The 21,288-nt window shown below is 41.3% G+C and overlaps 1 protein-coding gene across 2 annotated transcripts in view; it reads left to right on the top strand.

The window, feature by feature from the left end:
* LOC126291746 (GATOR complex protein NPRL3) overlaps positions 1 to 16,933 on the top strand; it is an 84,524-nt gene extending 67,591 nt beyond the window's left edge. For both annotated transcript variants that reach the window (XM_049985423.1, XM_049985424.1), the window contains exons 6-7: positions 7,810 to 8,042; positions 16,203 to 16,933. In XM_049985423.1, coding sequence (XP_049841380.1) covers positions 7,810 to 8,042; positions 16,203 to 16,380 — 411 coding nt within the window. In that variant the 3' untranslated portion in view covers positions 16,381 to 16,933. The remainder of the gene's footprint in view (positions 1 to 7,809; positions 8,043 to 16,202) is intronic.
* The last annotated feature ends 4,355 nt before the right edge of the window (positions 16,934 to 21,288 follow it).

Below are 21,288 nucleotides of genomic sequence, written 5' to 3'. Positions count from 1 at the left end.
CCTTCCATTATTTGTATGTAGCCTTTTCTTTCTGTTATCCCTTTGTGTCAAAATATTTGAATGAAATGGCAAAGATCTTGTTTGTTTGTCAATTTCTAAAGAATTTAGATTTTAGAATTTCTAGGGTTTTGTTTTCAGAGCTCTATATTTTTCAAAGTATTACATGTACAAATGTGATTGATGTATGAATAGAATCGTATAATCAGTGGGTTTGCTTTGTGCCAAGTGTTAAAAGTGCAGTGCCTTGACAAAATGGCAACAGAGCAAGAAAAGATTTTTTTGTGTGTTGGAATATGCAAGATGTTTATCAGTTACAACAGTGGAGTGTGTGTTCAGAAGGAATTACAAAACTTGACCACCATGTAAAGAGAGCATTGTATGTTGGTATTGGTAATTCAGGGGCACTGGTTGTCTCTTGTAGAAAAGTACTGGTCGACCGAATGTGCAAGATGCAATGTTGAAGAGGGTGAGGGAAAGTTTTGTACGCAGTCCACAAAAATCAATGGTCCACTCAAGCCGATAAACTTGGAACACCACAACAAACTGTGTGGATGATTTTGTGATATTGGTTACATTTCAGACCATACAGTCTCCAGCTTTTGTGATAGTTAAAACTGGAATATTAAGACCAGCTTCTTCAGTTATGCGTCACAATGCAGGAAGCACTTGATTATGAGCACTTTTCCTTCAAGCTGATACTCAGCAACAAAGCAGCTTTCTTATCTAGAAATGTTTAATTTCCACAGTGTGCATGCGTGCGCGTGTGCGTGACGTCCAGTACTTCCTTGTGAAATTGTGGTACACAAACAATATTGATTGGAGGTTAATGCTTACTTGCAATGTCACAGACAAAACTGTATGAGCTCTTTTTCTTCTGTGAAAAGACTGTGGTGGTACACTGTGCGATCAAAATTATCCAGACACCTGGCTGAAAATGACTTAAAAGTTTGCGGATCCTCTATTGGTAATGATGGAATTCAGTATGGTGTTAGCCCACCCGTAGCCTTGATGACAGCTTCCACTTTAGCAGGCATACGTCCAATGAGGTGCTGGAAGATTTCTTGGGGAATGGCAGCCCATTCTTCACAAAGTGCTGCACTGAGGAGAGGTATCAATGTCGGTTGGTGAGACCTGGCACAAAGTCGGCATTCCAAAACATTCCAAAGATGTTCTATAGGATTCACATCAGGACTCTCTGCAGGCCAGTCCATTACAGGGCTGTTACTGTTGTGTAACCATTCCACCACAGGCCGTGCATTATGAACAGGTGCTTGATCTTGTTGAGAATTGCAATCGCCATTGCTCTTTAAGAGTGGGAAGCAAGAAGGTGCTTAAAACATCAATGTAGGCCTGTGCTGTGACAGTGCCACGCAAAACAACAAGGGGTGCAAGCCCCCCCTCTATGAAAAACACGACCACACCATGACACCACTGCCTCCAAATTTTACTATTGGCACTACACACACTGGCAGATGGCACTCACTGGGCATTCACCCTGCCTGCGGACTGTCACATTGTGTACCGTTATACATCACTCCACACAATGTTTCCTATTATTCAATCGTCCAGTGTTTATGCTCCTTACATCAAGCGAGGCATCGTTTGGCATTTACCAGCTTATGGGCAACTGCGCGGCCATGAAATCCAAATTTTCTCACCTCCTGCCAACTGTCATAGTACTTGCAGTGGATCCTGATGCAGTTTGGAATTCCTATGTGATGGTCTGGGTAGATGTCTGCCTATTACACATTACGACCCTCTTCAATTGTTGGCAGTCTCTGTCAGTCAACAGACGCAGATGAGGCTGGCCTATACGATTTTTTGCTGTATGTGTCCCTTCATGTTTCGAATTCTCTATCACATCGGAAACAATGGACCTAGGGATGTTTAGGAGTGTGGAAATCTCGCATACACACGAATGACACTAGTGACACCCAATCACCTGACCACATTGGAAGTCCGTCAGTTCCGCAGAACACCACATTCTGCTCTCTCACGATGTCTAATAACTAGTGAGGTCACTGATACGGAGTATCTGGTAGTAGGTGGCAGTACAGTGCACTCTAACATGAAAAACATATGTTTTTGGGAGTATCCGGATAATTTTGATCACGTAGTGTAGCTGTTACCTTGATATATTGTAGTTGTGGTTGTTTCCACAACCGACAGCCAGTTTCAAAAATTTCATCTCCGATTAAGATGGGGCACCTCCTCATCAGACCATTGATGTTTGTCGCTACCTAAATGACATACTTCCTCATCACTGGATTGGGCACAGTGATAAAGACGGCGTGGCTCCGTTCGCTTGGCCTCTCAGGTTGCCTCTCAGGTCACTTTTTCGTTTGGGGGTACATGATGGACCACATTCAAGTACCTCCACTTTGAAGAACACGAAACACTTCAGAGAATGCATCAGCACAGCTATGGTGACCATTGACAGGACATTGTTACATTAGGTGTGGAACGAACTTGATTGCTTTTTGGATACGTATTCTGTGACCAGAGGGGCACTCGTAGAATGTTTGCAGTGTCCCAAATACAAACTTGGGATGAGATTACAGTTCTTTTCATGCATCAATCATACCTGTTCATGTAATACTTTGTAAAATATAGAGTTTGAAAGTGAGTGAATCACTAATAGTCATCCTGTTCATTTCTGTAATGAAAGAAGCATTTTACTGTAATTGTGTTATTAAGTGGTCATAATTGTGTGACCTAGACTTGAATTAAAATTGTTTTGTGACTGTCAGATGTCATTGGTGGGCAGCAGAGTTGCTGGTCCCACACAGCACACCACATGCTGATGAGATCAGTAGTGGTGTGTACTGTCTTTATCAGTATATCTGTGAAGCATACAATACTGTAATCAGAGGTTTGAAGGCAAATAAGAGAGAGAAGACAAGTGGTCACCTACACACATGTTGCAAAGTAACAAATTAACCAAATAAATCAGTTGAATTTTCCATAACACACACAACCACTAGTGGATGCACAATGCTTATATCTGAATCACTTTCACTATTGGTTGTGTGATCACTAGAACAGCGGTCAGTATTTAATGAAATAATAAGTTGTTAATTGCAGTTTTCAGCCACACATGCATTCTCCCATGCTTTCATTATTACTTTCTTTTTGCCTGTTTATGATCCTACATTTTAAATTTGTTAACATCAAAATCTTTTACAGATTTCACATTTCTGATAAAGTGTGCGATCGTCTTCATAAAATTCACAAACTATTTGTCTTGCATGAAAATTCTTATTTCTCTTAATATTTGTTAAATGTCCTCACATATTAACTGTACATTACATATAATCAGTCTTATACTGTTTTGAAATTTTAAGAAATGTGAACTTGTGCTCTACATCTATGAATGAAAGTCAAGAGGTTCCATAGAACCTAATCTTATTTAATTTGTATTTGCAAACCAAGAGAGTTAAAAAGCTCTGGGTGGTAAATTCTCATCCAATCAGTTAGAGGAGCTGGTGTTGAGATTAAGTGAAGTGGAGAAATCAAACCAGGCAGCAGATGGCAAGTGTCATGAAGTTCTGGCCTGCAATAAAAACTTCTAACTTATTTTTGTTTTAATGGATTTATCAGTTAAAAAAAAAGTACTGCAAAACCATAATTTTACAGCAAGAAGTCCCACGAGTTCTTAACTAAGCACCTAACGTAACTGATAACTGCGGCTTTGACAGAATGGTAACTACTTTCCATGTCTCTGCTGTATTAAAGCAATAAAGCCAGTATAGTCTGAATTCGTTGGGCAACCTTGGAAAGGTTGAGTGTTAGAAACGGACAAAACAGGTGCCAAATAGTTGCATGTTTGCTGTGACAGTGTGTTTCATAGTATTGAAAACTGATTCGAGTGAAAGTATACAATAATAGATGCAAAAATAGTCCAGTAAACATGTTGGTGAACAAGCCGTCTTGCTTGATAATTGCAGATGTATTGCAAGGAAACTTATATGCTGTACAGTGGTCTGTATGTAATCATGTTCAGGGTCAACCAGGTCAGCAAAGTTCTCCAAAGAGTTGCCATAAGCCCAAAGAAAGCTGTGGATCTGCTTGAAATTGTTGGCAACTTTTTTTAAGAAGAGGCAGTCAGCAGAAGGCTTTAATAATGTGATGAAAGTAAAGCAGTCAATCCAAAGATTTTTTTGAACATCAAAGTGTTTTACTAGGCACAGCCCTGTCTGAGGTGATATGTCGTTGCCTTCCTCTGGCCTTCGCACTGATTTGCACAGCTGATGATAAGGGGACCTTCTGTTTAACATGGGTTGCAAACCACAGAGCAGCTCAACATTTTTCGCATCAACCAATGTTGTCAGAGGTGAAAGAAGTGATAAGTGACAGACAAAAATACTAGGAATGAGTGGAGATCCAACCTGAGACATTTAGATTTGCAGCCTGGCACTTTACCACTGAATCACCAAATACTCCAGTTTTACTCAAGTATGAGATGACCCAGTAGATGACACTTCATTTCATGCGCCCCCCCTCCCCCCCCCCCCCCCCCCCACACACACACACACTCTATTTTTATTTTAGAGGCTCCTAAAAAAAAAATATATATTTTTAACATGTACTGAATAATGCAAATTACAAACATTATATGAATGTATGGGATCTGTCCAGAAAGTTAAATTTATGCCCGCTCTAAGTTTATGCCCTTTATTAATTATCTATGTTTTTATAATACAAGGAGAAATTAAATAAACAAAAAGAAATTGTTTATATTAGTTTCAGCCTTGACTATATTGTCATCATCCTAACAAGATAGCAGTGAAAATTGTATCTTCATTGTCACAATTATTTGACTGTTTCTGCCAAATATGTTGTTGCTATTTCTGAGATTGTAGTTACTGTGGAACCTGATAACACAGCTTTGCACTCCTTGTGATTCCTGCAATAGAAACACTTCTTTGCCAGCAATCCCTTTAACCAAAGCCAACCTAATTCCAACATTGAACCCTGCCTCACCCAATTCAAACCACTAACCAACTGTAATCCTTCCCTTACTTGCATCTGGCCTTTGTGGCTGAGCGGTTCTAGGCACTTCAGTCTGGAACTGCGCTGCTGCTGCTGCTATGGTCACAGGTTCGAATCCTGCCTCGGGCATGGATATGTGTCATGTTCTTAGGTTAGTTAGATTAAAGTAGTTCTAAGTCTAGGGGTCTGATGACCTCAGATGTTAAGTCCCATTGTACTCAGTCATTAGAACCAATCTTACTTGCAACCTGGCCTCACCATCCTTCCTCAGGTCTCTTCCTAAGAACATCAGCCTTTCAGGAGAAGAAAGGATAGCCAAACACAGTCTCAAAACAGATCCAGACCCAGACATATTTGCAGACAAAGGCTCCAATACTACCATGATCTTCCTACTTCGTGGAAGACCTCTGCCAACTGCCTGTCTTATCCACATATAAAGTCTGCCAGAGTGATTCCATCCCTGAATCCAACATAATCTCCAATCCCTGCTTAAAGTCTTAAGCCCTTCTTAGAACCTCTCCCATGACCCCATTTCCTTCCTCACCCCTGTGACACCCTTCGCACCAACCTTCTGCACGCTCCCCAAAATTAGCAAACCCAACATTCATCGATGCCCCATTGTGGCTGGTTATTGTGCCCTCACTGAATGGATTTCAGCCCTCATTGTCCAACACCTCCAGCCAGTTGCCTGTAATTTTGCCTCTCAAGTAAGATACCAACCACTTCCTTCACCAACTCTCTACCATCCCCACCCTCTTACTTCCTGAGTTCATAATTGTCACAGTCAATGACATGTCCCTATACACCAATATCCCTCATGCTCATGCTCATGCTCTCCCAGTGTTCTTCAGATTCCAAACCCGCTATCTCATTCCCCATCCAGTCAACTAGATTTATACTAAGACATAATTACTTCTCTTACGAAGGGAAGGTATACAAATAAACCCACGGAACAGCTGTGGGCACCCACGACACCCTCGTATGCCAACTTGTTTATGGGCCATCTAGAGGATGCCTTCGTAGCCTCCCAAAAACCCAAACCCCTGCTCTGGTTCAGGTTCATTGATGATATCTTCATGATTTGGACTCACCCCACAATAACTCCATCCTCATTCCTTCACAACCTCAACACCTTCTGTTCTGCCCACTTCACCTAGTCCTCCTCAGCCCAATGTGCCACCTTCCTAGATGTTGACCTTGTCCTCTCTGATGGCTCTGCCCACAGCTAAGGACACATTAAACCCACCAGCCATCAATAGTACCTGCATTTTGACAACTGGCATCTCTGCACCACCAAAAAAGTCTCTCCCAGACAGCCTTGCCACCCAGGGGTGGCATATCCTCAGTGACAAGAACTCCCTTTCCCAGTATGCTGAAGTTGTCACCAAGGCCATCACAGATAGGTACTACCCCCAGAGCTATTTTGCAGACAGATTTCCCGTACCATTTCCCCACACACCCCCAATCCTCCTACCACCCCCAAGAACTAGCTACAAAAGTCTCCCCTTTGTTACCCAATACCACCTCTGACTAGAACAACTGAAACACATTTTTCATCTGGGTTTTATTATCTATCATGATGTCCTGAAATAGGGACCCTACCCAAGATCCTTCCCACCCCTCCTAAAGTGGTGTTCCATCGCCCATCCCAACCTCCACAACATCCTAGTCCATCCCAATAGCAGTCCCAATCCCAACCCCTTGTCACACTGGTCACATTCCTGTGGAAGACCCAGGTGCAAGACCCGCCAAATCCACCCACACAGCAATCATGTTACAGGCCTATCGTGCCCTGTCAAAGGCCGAGTCTGCTGTGAAAGTGGACATGTATATCATCTCTATTGCAACAATTGCAAGACCTTTTATATTGGTATGACTACCAACTAGTTGTCCACTATGACGAATGGCCAACGCCAAACTGTTGCAAGGAGCAAAGTAGACAACCAAGTAGACAACCAAGTGTCACAACGTGCAGCTGAACATAACATGCTTGATTTCAATGGCTGCTTCACAACCCAGACCATCTGGACCGGTACTTCCACCACTAGCTTTTCTGAGCTGCACAGATGAGAGTATCCTTAAGACTTTCTCCGATCCCAAAATCATCCCGTCCTCAACCTGTGGTAACCTACTGTCCCCACACACTCCACCCAACAGTTTCCTCCCCTCGTCCTAGCTTTTCTTCCCTTTTCAGATTCCCTCACCCTCTGCCAGTGTACCTGCCTGCTGCCTTTCCACTTCCCTGTTCTTCTTTTCTGCTGCGCCAGGTTTTTCCCCCTACACTCCACCTCCTGACACTGCGCCTGGCAGTCTCTTGTCCCTGCAACCCCCTCCTCCACCCCCACCCACCAGACAGTGTTCTTCTCTATCCCCACCCATACCCTACTATCCCTCCCCCTTGCCTGGCCCACCCCGAATTGCTAGCCGAGTGACAGTGCACTGCGGTCAGAACTGCCCGTGGTAGCGGTCATGTGTGCGTATGTGTGCTTGCTTGTGTGAATGTGTGTTCTCTTTGCTGAAAAAAGCTTTGACCAAATGCTGTAATGTGTAACAGTAATTTTGTTGTGCCTGTCTGCAATTCAGTACGTTGTCTTTATAGTGAGAGCAGTCTGTCCTTATCCTAATATTGTAGAAATGTATTTCTGTTACCGAGGGATGTCTGGTAGTATGTCCAACCTAGCCTCACCATCCTTCACTGTCATTTTCATGATCGTTAGATCCAGATTTTGTTTTAAATATCTTACCAAGGAAATGCAACCAACCTGGAAGGAGGGAGTGAGGGACAGTGTTTTCAAACCGACCGGTCCTCTGTTTAAGGCGGGAAGCAGTAGTGGAGGCGGAGGAGGGAGCTTCCGCGGGACTCCGGACGAGAGCGACCTGAGTTCAACTGTGAGTGACGAGGGCATCGGCAGCCTGGTCCCTGACCTCCTGACCCCCGTGGTGGACCAGCCACCGTTCGCAGAGCTGACCGACGACGAGAGAGCCGCCGTGCTGCGGTGTCCGGCAGCTGCCAACCCCGAGGACTTGCGGCTGCTGGCACGGCTCTGTAGGCAAGTTGGCAGCTCTGCTTTTGTACTGACACAGAAACATGACACTTCCCATTTGCTGTATGTACATAATAAGTGAATATGGACGTTCCTAAGAGTTACTTAGGATTTCCTTATCCTGCTTTGGTAACCTGGTGTATTGTGCTTTGTGCTTTAATGATTTGTAGTACTTTTGGAAATACTTCTTCAAATTTGAATTTAAATATTGATATGAACTTTGAAAAATTTCCATATGTGCTAGTCTCTGTGTACACTTCTTCCCAAGTTTCATTGTTCGTCATGGCAAATTCAACTCTTTTCAGCTTAGAGAAAATCCTTTTTGTTTTAGTTTTATTTTCTACAGAAATGTTTAATTTTAAGATCTTAGTGGAATTCTCTGAAAGGTCATAGTGACCTGCAACAATATGACAACTTTCTTTCTGTATGACCGTTAGTATATGGTCAATGATTCAAACTGAAAGCTATGTTGCTCTTGTAGCAGTGTTAATTGATATTGATACCCTATAGCTGTGCGTAATGTTCATGAATGTTTTGCGGAGTCTGTTGGAGCTCATCCTGTTGATCTTTAAATCTCCACAAGTAATAATTTTCGACAGCATACACGGACTCAGTCACCCGGGTAGCAGAGTGACTATCAAACTACTCGTTGAACGTTTTGTCTGGCCAAGTATAAGGAAGGATTGGCGCGGTTGGGTAACAACATGCATGCTGTGCCACAGGAACAAGGTTGGACGGCATGTACGTAAAGCAGTTGGAGATTTTCCCTTGGTAACAAAGAGGTTCTCCCACGTTCATTTGGACATTGTGGGCCATCTACCACCTTTGGAAGGTTACATGTATTTGTCGACATTGGTGGACCAGTATACAAGATGGACAGAAGCTTCTCCACTATCAGACATTTCAGCAGAGACGGTAGCTCGAATATTTTTGGCTTCTTGCATCACCCATTTTGGATGTCCACTATATGTGACAACCGATCAAGTATGACAATTTGAATCCACTTTGTTCCAACAATTAGCCAAGTTCAGTGGATCCTGCCATCACCGCACCACCACTTACCATCCTGCGAGTAATGGCATGGTTGAGTGGTGGCACAGGACATAAAAGACAGCATTGATATACCATAAGGACAGCTGGACTTCAGTGTTGTCAGTGGTGCTTGTAGGTCTCCAAACTGCCTGCAAATCAGACCTAGGTGCATCGATGGCTGAACTGGTTTACTGAGGGAACCTCAGGCTGCTGGCAGAATTTTTCATTGAACCGACAGAAGCGACAGGGGGCGACATGCCTTATGTCTTACAAGGAAGTCTGCAGCCACATGGCACAGCTACCAACACCTGGTTCTCGACGTGGCACCAACACACCATTCGTTTACCAGCAGCTTAGCAATTGCCCTTTTGTGTGGCTAAGGACAGACGCTGTACGAACACCTCTTCAGCCACCATATACTGGATCATATAAAGTACTCGTGAGAGATGAACATATGCTGCAGATAAATCATGACGGGAAGCGACAAACAGTTTCCATTAAGAGAGTTAAACCAGCGCACATGTGGCCACCAGCTGATGAAGAAAACCGTGACTCCAGTGAAGAACCGCTGCCTACACAAAATGATGAAGAGGTGTTGTCAAAAGAGAGCAACATGTCAAGCCAGAAGCAGGAAACAACACCGGAAGAGCCACCGTTCTCAGGGAAGTGCTCTAGGGTGGGCAGAATTATAAAATACAAGTATCCTTATGTGCCCGGAGCTCCAGTCTACAAGGAGGGGGGACTCTGTAGGAACCGCTTGGTGACACAATGAAATCACACAGTTGACTTTGGTGTTTATTCTGTGAAGAATGTTGTTTACGATGTGTTTATTCTTTGGTTTTGTTCTAGTGCTATGCCATATCTTTTTATATATCTCGGCTGTGTTATTGTTCCTGTGTTCGACAACATGCAAAAATAGTTATATTCTTGAACGCATTACTCTCCCGTGAAAGTAATTATTAATTAGCTTTAGTGGCTTTAACGTAGTTAGGTAGCCTATGGAACATGACAGGCTTGCTTATCTCTATAGCTAGTATCTCAATGCTTTTCTTCACTTAACGAAATAATATTATTTGTAAATTGGGACATAAACTACTCCTATACATGTATACTTGCTCCATCACCTCTCATAATGCTTCTACCATAATGCAAACATTATAGGAGGGTCATTGCAGAAGTTATTATTTTTGCCTCAAAAATGGTAACGAATTAAAAAAAATTCTGAAATATATGAATAAAAGGTTAGTTCATATGTAAACGTTACTTGTAGGGAAGTTGTTGATCACACACTGCCATAAAGATACAGGAAAAGGAAAAATACAAAACAAATTTTGTCATTTCAAATGTGTTTTACTCTCAATTGCAACAGTATACAATAGTACAGGGCAGGATCACAGGCTTGTGACATCTTAAGAGTCCCTCAAAATGGTCTCCCAATGAATCCGTCGCACACTGTCAACACTGTGGGAGATGAGCGAATGGTCGCATCTCGCGCATCACTGCTGTGGTAACATCTTCATGTGTTCCAAAGTGTATTTCACACAATGGCTTTTTCTCCTGGAAAGGACTGCCATGTAGTGTCATATCATGTTACTGTGGCTTCTTGGGGAGACTCCTGACGGATGAGTGTACTTTGTAATCTACTGTTGTGTACTGTTGCAACTGACACATTTGCACCGACAAACTTTTTTTCACCATTTTTCTCATGCTATATCTTTGTGGCAGTGTGTGTTCATCAATCTCCCTACGTGTAATGATTACATAAGAACTAACCTTCCATTTGCATATTCCAGAATTTTTTAATATGTTGCCACATTTGTGGCAAAAAATAGTTGCCATGACTTGTGCAGTGACACTCGTAATATCTTCAGGTACATCTAAATAAAGATGATCAGTACACGATATTGTGAAAAGGAAGGTTGCTACTCACTGGATAGCGGAAATGCTGAGTCGCAGATAGGCACAACAAAAAAATTGTCAGAAATAAGTTTACGGCCAGCAAGGCCTTCGTCAAAAATAAGACCACACAGTGTGTGTGTTTGACGGAGGTCTGGCTGGCCGAAAGCTTATTTGTGACAGTCCTTTTGTTGTGCCGATCTGTGACTCAGCATCTCCATTATATCGTGAGTAGCAACTTTCCCTTTCATAATATTGTTTCATTTCATCCTGGATTTTACTTAACCTTCTTTTCTCCCTTTTTTTTTTTTTTTTTTTTTTTACGGCAAGGCTCTAGGGAGAGAAAATTACAGTGTGATACAAGATGTCAAAACTGACAAAAGCTACTTTAAACATAGTAGTCGGCTTACTTATTTTCACATCTTTTACATGAAACAGTTGATTGAATTGGATGTCCCATAATTCCCATTCAGGTTATAATAAATTCATTGAAATAGTGATGAAAGTCATAATTTAAAACAGGTGGAATGAAGAAGACGACCATAAAAGCAGGTCAGCTCTGAAAGGACAATAAAGTTGTAAAACGAGGAAAAGCGTCTTAAAGATGTACAGAGATATTAATAGTAGCTGCACTCAAAAGGCGTAAGTAGTCATAAGTGCCAGAAAAGTGAGATGGACGAAAATTAGAAGGGATAAAAGAATGGTAAAGATGTCCAAAACAAATAAAACAAGACTTAATGGAACGGATCTTCTGCATGTTCATCACAACTGTCACTGGCAGTTGCCACCATACCTCAAATAATTGTAAGACATTCAGATTTTGCAAAATAGGAATTGTCATTTGCAATGTATACAAAATAGTAGAAACTAAGTGAAGAGATCCTTGTCACACTTAAATAGTTTTTTTTTTTTTTTCTTACTGGTTAGATGCGTCCCGCCACGAATTCCTCTCCTGTGCCAACCTCTTAATCTCAGAGTAGCATTTGCAACCTATATCCTCGCTGGATGTGTTCCAGTGTCTGTCTTCCTCTACAGTTTTTGCCCTCTACATCTCCCTCTATTACCATGGATGTCAATCCTTTGTGTCTTAACAGATTTCCTATCATCCTGTCCCTTCTCCTTATCAGTGTTTTCCTCATATTCCTTTCCTCTCCGATTCTGGATAGAACCTTCTCATTCCTTACCTTATCAGTCCACATAATTTTCAATATTCCCCTGCAGCACCACATCTCAAAGCTTCGATTTTCTTCTGTTCCAGTTTTTCTACAGTCCATGTTTCACAACCATACAATGCTGTACTCCAGATGTACACTCTCAGCAATTACTTCTCGTGGCCAGGAATGCCTTTTTATCCATAGCTAGCCTGCTTTTGATGTCCTCCTTGCTCCATCTGTCATTGGCTATTTTACTGCCTAGGTAGCAAAATTCCGTAACTTCAACTTCTTTGTGACCCTCAATCCTGATGTTAAGTTTCTCGGTATTCTCATTTCTACTACTTCTCATCACCTTCGTCTTTCTTAGATTTACTCTCAATCCATACTGTGTACTCATTAGACTGTTCATTCCATTCAGCAGATCATGTAATTATTTTCACTTTCACTCAGGATAGAAATGTAGTCAGTGAATTGTATCATTGCTATACTTTCAACTTGAATTTCAATTCCACTCCTGAATCCTTCTTTTATTTCCATCATTGTTTCTTCAATGTACAAATTGAACAATAGGGGTGAAAGGCTACATCCTTGTCTTACACCCTTTTTAATACGAGCACTTCGTTTTTGGTTGTCCTCTTTTATTATTGCCTCTTGGCTGTTGTACATATTGTATATGACCCATCTCTCCCTATAGCTTACCCCTACTTTTTTCAGAATTTCGAACATCTTGCACCATTTTCCACTGTCCAACACTTCTTCCAGGTCAACAAATCCTATGAATGTGTCTTGATTTTTCTTTAGACTTGCTTCCATTAGTAACTGCAACATCAGAATTGCCTCTCTCATGCCTCTACTTTTCCAAAAGCCAAGCTGATCTTCATCTAGTGCATCCTCAATTATCTTTTCCATTCTCCTCTATATTATTCTTGTAAGCAACTTGGATGCATGAGCTGATAAGCTGATTGTGCGATACTTCTCGCACTTGTCAGCTCTTGACTGCTTCTGAACTGTGTGGATGATGCTCTTCCAAAAGTCAGATGGTATGTCGTCAGACTCATACATTCAAAACACCAACATGAACAGTTGTTTTGTTGCCACTTCTCCCAATGATTTTAGAAATTCTGAGGGAATGTTATCTGTCCCTTCTGCCTTATTTGATTTTAAGTCCTCCAGAACTCTCTTAAATTCTGATTCTAATACTGGATCCCCTATCTCTTCTAAATCAACTCCTGTTTCTTCTTCTATCACATCAGAAAATTATCCCCCTCGTAGAGGCTTTTCAGTGTATTCTTGCCAAATATCTACTCTCTCCTCCGCATTTAACAGTGGAATTCCCATTGCACTCTCAATGTTACTACCCTTGCTTTTAATGTCACCGAAGGTTGTTTTGACTTTCTGTAAGCTGAGTCTGTCCTTCCGACAATCGTTTCTTTTTCTGTGTTTTATCATTTTTTCTGCAGCCATTTCATCTTAGCTTCCCTGTACTTCCTATTTACTTTATTCCTCAGTGACTTGTATTTCTGTATTCTTGAGTTTCCCGGAACCTTTTTGTACTTCCTCCTTCATCAATCAACTGAAGTAGTTCTTCTGTTACCCATGGTTTCTTCGCAGTTACCTTCTTTGTACCTATGTTTTCCTTCCCAACTTCTGTGATGGCCCTTTTTGGAGCTGTCCATTCCTCTTCAACTATACTGCCTACTGAGCTATTCCTTGTTGCTGTATCTATAGCCTTAGAGAACTTCACTGTATCATGTCACTCTGTAGTACTTCTGTATCCCCTTTCTTTGCGTATTGATTCTTCCTGACTGATGTCTTCAACTTCAGCATACTCTTCATCACTACTATATTGTGATCTGAGTCTTATCTGCTCCTGGGTACGCCTTACAATCCAGTATCTGATTTCGGAATCTCTGTCTGACCATGATGTAATCTAATTGACATCTTCCGGTATCTCCCAGCCTTTTCCAAGTATACCTCCTCTTGTGATTCTTGAACAGGGTATTCGCTATTACTTGCTGAAACTTGTTACAGAACTCAATTAGTCTTTCTCCTATTTCATTCCTTGTCCCAAGCCCATATTCTCCTGTAACCTTTTCTTCTACTCCTTCCCCTACAACTGTGTTCCAGTCGCCCATGACTATTAGATTTTCGCCCCCCTTTACATACTGCATTACCCTTTCAATATCCTCATACACTTTCTCTATCTGTTCATCTTCAGCTTGCGACGTCGGCATGTAACCTGAACTATCGTTGTCGGTGATGGTCTGCTGTCGATTCTGATTAGAACAACCCGGTCACTGAACTGTTCACAGTAACACACCCTCTGCCCTACCTTCCTATTCATAACGAATCCTCCTCCTTTTATACCATTTTCTGCCGCTGTTGATATTACTCTATACTCGTCTCACCAGAAATCCTTGTCTACTTTCCACTTCACTGACCCCTGTTATATCTAGATTGAGCCTTTGCATTTCCCTTTTCAGATTTTCTAGTTTCCCTACCACTGTCAAGCTTCTGACATTCCATGCCCCGACTCATAGAACATTATCCTTCCATTGCTTATTCAATCTTCTTCTCATGGTAACCTCCCTGTTGGCAGTCCTCTCCTGGAGATCTGAATGGAGGATTATTCCGGAATCTTTTGCCAATGAAGAGATCATCATGACACTTCTTCAACTACAGGCCACATGTCCTGTGGATACACGTTACGTGTCTTTAATGCAGTGGTTTCCATTGCCTTCTGCATCCTCATGCCATTGATCATTGCTGATTCTACTGCCTTTAGGGGCAGTTTCCCACCGCTAGGACAAGAGAGTGCCCTGAACCCCTGCACCCTCTTCCGGCCTCTTTGATAAGGCCGTTGGCAGAATGGGGGTGACTTCTTAGGCTGGAAGCCTTATTAATCAGAATTTAAACAGTGGCAGGATTCGAACACAGGACCGAAGACGTTTTGATTATGGATCAGAGATGCTACCCCTAGATCACCAAGTAATTACCATTACTTTTTAACATTATATTTGTATTTTTAGGACGCCTCCCCAAATTAAAATTATTTACAGTTTTATTTCTCTTCTTGGTAAGCCGTGTCTACTGTTTACTTGTCACTCGCGCGCACATGCTCAGTATTCTGCTGGCAGCTACCTGCGATGCTTCTTACCGATGTGCATCAGTTCTGTTCCGATATGAGTTGTTTTATTTATTTTGCATCTCTTTACCATTTATTTCTCAATTCTGATTTTATTCTGTTGTGCTTTTCACTCTGTCTTGTCATTTGATCGCAACTACTATTTAATATCACTGTACATCTTTAAGCCCCTTTTCCTTGTTCTACAACTTAATTGTCCATTCTGAGGTGACCTGCTTTTATAGCAATTTTGACTGGGAATAATGGGACATCCAATGCGTTCAACTTTTTTATGTAAATGATCTCAAAATAAGTAAGTTGACTACTGTATTCATATTTGCATCATATATCAAGCATCATGTTTTCTTCTCTGTAGATTCTTGCCATTTCTAAAAAGGAATTTGTGAGCTTTAAATCCTAAATCACTCATGTACTATCTCTTTATTTAGATGTACCTGAAGATCCAGTTCTAATATTTGGAAACCAGTAGTATTATAAAAGGATCATACAACAGTCATTTGTGATTTATTTTTCAAGAATGTCTAGTGTAATGACATGTTAAGAGTTTGGAGCTACATGTGTTATTTGAGATCCCCCACACTATTGTTCTGTTATGCAAACAAGTGAGCTATCAGTAGTCTGTTTAATTTTATTTCTTATGGAATGGATATTTTGCTAGTGAACTGAGAAACACTGAGCACTGATTACATTGAAGACTTTTTGTTTTGCTTGCCTTGGTCTGATTGATACGAATTGAGATAAGTAATTTGAAAACGAAAGTGTCTGTTAGGTTACATGAAACCCAACTTTCAGTATACAAAAGTTTGGACTATCACGATCAAAGATCATATGATCTGAGCAGTGGTTAGGCCTAGGAGGAATGCTTGCAGTTGATCTCAGATTAGCATAAAGTGCAGAGAAATCAACAGGATTACATCACACTTTGTTTTCTGTCAACAGAGCAGGCTATTTGCGTGGAGAACACCACCTGGAAGAGATCATGTACCAGGAGAACTTGCGCCGATCCACACTGCTCCAGCTTCTGGACAAGTTCCGTGATGTCCTTGTTACCTGCGATACTGAAGATCCCGACATAGCAGTCTTCCACACACACACCGACAGTCCAGGTATCTGCTAAGCCTATATTCGGGCAGAAAAAGGACAGGAGTGGATGCTTTTTCTGCAACCTGAAGGTGTGTCCGTGTCAATTACCCCGAATAGCATTTTGTGCTGTGGATGGTATCTTGTTCCTAAGTAATAAAAGCTATTTCTTTATGATGTGGGCAGAATCACTAGTTTGGTAGTTCACCATATCTCGACGACCATTCCGTGCGTGTTAAAAACAAGTGGAAACCAAAACTACGAGGCACAGGAAAGTACAAATGTCTGACTTGTATTTACTAAGGAATATACTGAGTAATTGAAACTCTGTGCTACCCAGTTTTAAGCCAGTGTACAAAACTGTGATGTGAAATTTGTGCCTCTACACTGTTACCATAAAGACAATCTGTGATGTCTTCTTTTTCTTTTTTTTTAATTGTGATTTCTTTTATCCGTAAAGTTTTACCAGAAGCATATGTAGCTTACACAGAGCACATTTGTGAACTCTGTGCAATAATTTTGCATGTATTGAAAGGCCAGTTTGCTTCTGTATTTACAAATTTTTTTATAAATAAATATTTATATACTGTTGTGTGTGTTTTCTTTGTTACCTGGATGTAATAGTAGTAGCAGTGGTGATGATAATGTTTATTGGTCTTGTCATTTACCAGAATGGTATTACACATGTCAGGTTGTACAGGAGTATAGAAGCCTGATACAAACAGTTCCACTACAGCTGTGTTACATACAAATGTGTCGTCCCACACTATTGGTATGAGACCAGCAGTAACTGGACAATGGAATTGCCCTCCTCTGTGTTGCCTGCCAGGAACAGCACAACACATATAGCTGTGCTTGGAATGGTGGTATGACCACAAAGCATGGACAGCTGACGAATAGCAATGAATTTCAGTTCTGCACTCCTTTGGATGGCCACTGTTGATGAGTATGGGGGGACCAGGGGAGAGGTCTCATTCTTTCTATGTTTTGAAGAGTCACAACAGTATTACACCTAGCACTGTCACATTGTGGGAAGCCTTTGGGTACAACTACAGGTCAGGACTGGTAGTGAGTGAGTGAGAGAACTTTGACGGCAGAACAGTATTACACAGATATCCTGTATCTTCACGCATTAGCTCTCATGCGACAGTATTGTGCTGGCATTTTTCAACAGTACAATAACACACCTATACATGGCATGTGTCGTTCCGAACTGTCTGCCTGCCTAGCACACAGGACTCGCATTCAGGATGACGATTCAAATCCCCATGCGGCCATCCTGACTTAGGTTTTCCATTATGTCCCTAAATCACCCAAAGTAAATACTGGGATGCTTTCTTTGAAAGCACACTCCAGTTCCCTTCCCCATACTTTGGTATTCCAAATTACCTCAGTGTAGACAGGTTGGTAAACTCTAATCTTCCTTCCTTCCTTGATGTACTCACATGGCCACCAAGATTCCTAGATCTGTCCCCTATGAAACGTGGGTGGGACCATCTTAGATGTTACTGAGTCCCATATCCAGTATCCAGGATATTGAAGACCAGTTACAACAGTTGTGAGCCAGCTAGCCTCAGGAGGGGGTACAGTGTCTTTGACACCATTCCAAGCCAAATCAGCAGGTGCATCCAGGCCAGAAGGGGTGCGACATCGTACTTACAAATGGGTGCTTATACGGCTAAGTTATTTGGAAATTTCATTTGATGTTGTAATCATTGAAAGTAACATCAGAAGCTCTTTAACACATGAATTTTCATTTCCTCCTCTCTTTCTGCATGCTTCACCTTTTTTTGTCGCAATATGTTTCGTATCCATGCGCTTACTGACTAAAACGAAACTAGACTGCTTGCATTCCTAAGGAACAATTTGTTATGGTGACAACTGTTTTTCAATCTCAAACATGTTATTTATGCTATGGCACATTTTTATAAATTCTGTCAACTTGGTGGCAATGGATAATAAGATAACTACAGATGTATTGTTGCCCTCCAATGAAAGACAAAAATGGTGCAACACATACGCAGCTTTATGGAAAAGATGTGCAGGAATGATTTGAGCAGTGGAAGTTATCTGTGCAGACGTCTGTACTGTCAAATTGGCCCCACTTTTAATTTGCTACTGGTAACTGAAGGTATTCAGTAAACAAACGAATTTGCATCAGCCTCATTTATATTGTATCAGCACTCACACCTGTTACCTGGACAGTCTTGACTATTGGGCAGGTCATGAGTCATGCTCGAATAACTTGTTGGTATAGCATTTTCCTGCAAAAAGACAAAGGTCACAGCTTTGAGCCGCAGCCCATCGTACTGTTTTAATCTCTCAGGATGTTATAAGTAAGTGCATGCTCCACTGCAAAGTTTATTCTCACTTATATAGTTATTCTCAATACTGTCTATTCTATGCATTATTTCTGTAGACAGACCTGTATGTTTTTACAAATGATTTTATGATATCAATTACTTTATTCTTTAACAATTCAGATTTACTATTCGTTTCTGAAGGCAAACACTGTAAAAATTTTTTGAAAGTTCAGACAACAAACAAAAAACTTTCATGTGCTTGTGTAGTGCTTCAACTCCCTGAGTTTCCAAATCTACCTTTTCAATAAAGCTTATGGTCTTTACTTGTCTGTACTTTTCACTTTCATACATGACTACACTCAAGTACTTCCAGAAAAGACTCCTCTGGTGGCAAGATATTTCTCTTTTACATAAAAGCTTCTGCCATTGGGTGTTATTTTGCTGCCCAAGTAGCAAAATCTTCATATAGTTTCAGCTTACTTCCCAATCTAATTACCCTCAGCATTGTCCAACTTAACTGTTTTTGTTTGTGTTCAACTTATTACCTCTTTTAAATACACTGTCCATTCAATTGAACTGATCTTTCAACCATGGCAGCATTCACTGACAGAATTATAATGGGATGGGCAAACCAAAGTTTTTATTACTTGCTCATTGCAGTGATTGAGTAACATGGAGTATAGTCTACAGCAGGGCTTCCCAACCCGTGGTTGGCGGACACCTAAGGGCTCTTTCTAGGGGGTCCGCGGCCACCTTTCACCAAATCGTGTAAATTAATGAGTAAAATTATTGAATAAAAATGCATCACTATTTTTTTGTGTGAAAAACATGTGTACTTTTACTTCAGGTCGTATTCCCAAGCAGCCTTTGCGGTTCCTAAGTGAGAATGCATACACAGTTTAGTGCCGAAGAATGCGGCTTCTTTGATCGACTGTTTCGCAACAATTCGGGGGGCTTTTGTGCCCCGCCTCACGGCGTTAGATGCGCTGAAACCTTTTACGCATGTGCGGACTGAGCTTTGTTGACCAATCACAGCGCTCGCTGGAACGTATGTGGTCTCAGGCATCATTAAATGTTAAATTTGCTTTGTCAGTGCACTACCTATTTCATAAGTTGATTTTTGACCAGTTTATTACTTCTAACATGGATCGGTGGCTGAAGTCAGGATGATTGAAGAAGGGTGCAGTTTCTCCATCGCCTTCACAACAAGGGAAGTTTTCAGTTGAAATGAATGAGGAGGGAGGACGACCAAAGGAAGACTTTACATACATTTGAACATTTTTCTTCGGATTTCACGAAAAACCACACACACACACACACACACACACACACACACACACACACACACACACACGACTGTTACGAAATATGCGTGCTCCTTACACAACAGTAGCCAAATAGTGGAAGTGAACAGACCATAAGTGGCAGCTTGTCAACAGTGAACAGTTTGGACGTGACGTTGATTGATCTTGGAGGCAGACAGCTCCATCGTGTGAAATTTCAATTACCAAGTAATTTTAATCAGGCTATAGTGTTCTAAACAAAGTGATTAAATCCACTAGTAAGTGTCTGGATACAGTGGGAATTCAAATTGGATCGTTAATTTCAAGTTGTTTTCATTCATCTCTAAATTTAAGACTATTCCTACATCGGTCGGGGGGGGGGGGGGGGGGGGGGTTGTCATTGGGAACATGGCACTTGCATTAAGAAGCTTTCAGTTCCCATGGGTTTCGCTCTGAAATTTAAAATAACTGTGTTCTTGACTGATTAGGAGTCCGCAATGGATTTTCGACTGAAGAAGGGGTCTGCCAGCTGAAAAGGTTGGGAAGCCCTGGTCTACAGCATAGTGTAACTCCCTTTGTGTTGCATGTAAATAAAAGTGCATTTGTTTCAGGTCGCTGAAGAGACTTACATAAGTTTAGACAAAATATGTGTCGCGAAACATAAACTGATTTCATTCACATAAGAAAAACATAACAATTAGGTGGCAGAATTGCTGCCCTGCTCATAGCACAACACTTGTCAAACCACCCAGTCACCAATGTTGTGCCTGTGTCCATGGCACCACTTATGCTTGTCCCTGTTTTTGATTGTTTAAACTAGCAATCTTGTTGTTGAAAATGGCGTTTTGAAACATCTTGACAAAGGAGAAACAATAAAAATCCTGCTCTTGAATACAGTGCCAACGAAGTTACTATTGGTGACTGGTGAAGAAACTGACTTAAATTGGAATAGTTTTCTTCAAAGAAATGCTCTGAAGTATCTGTCAACCAAAAATCTATAAAGAAGTTGGACTTTGAGAAACAACTGAGACAGTGTTTATGTGGGTTATGCAACAAAGAAAAAAGGGGGCTCCGATTTCTGTTCCAATCTTGCAGGAAAAAGACCTACAGGAGGGAGATGACAGTCTCTCCCCTAATGTGGGCTGGCTCGACAAGTTCAAGATATGATGTGGAGTGTTTCTGCTAGATGTTTGTGAGAAAAACTCTCCTGTTTTGGGCTTCACAATAAAATACAAAAAATATCATAACTGAAGAAAATTTATCTAATGAACAAATTTACGACTACAACAAAACTGATTTAAATTTCAAAATGTTGTAGCAAGAACAATTGCTTCTCGTAAAGAAAAAAATGTGTCTGGG

This window comes from Schistocerca gregaria, chromosome 9, assembly GCF_023897955.1.
Source record: "Schistocerca gregaria isolate iqSchGreg1 chromosome 9, iqSchGreg1.2, whole genome shotgun sequence".
Taxonomy (NCBI): Eukaryota; Metazoa; Arthropoda; class Insecta; order Orthoptera; family Acrididae; genus Schistocerca; species Schistocerca gregaria.
Note: the sequence above shows the minus strand (reverse complement) of the source record. Positions and strands in the feature narration are given on the sequence as shown.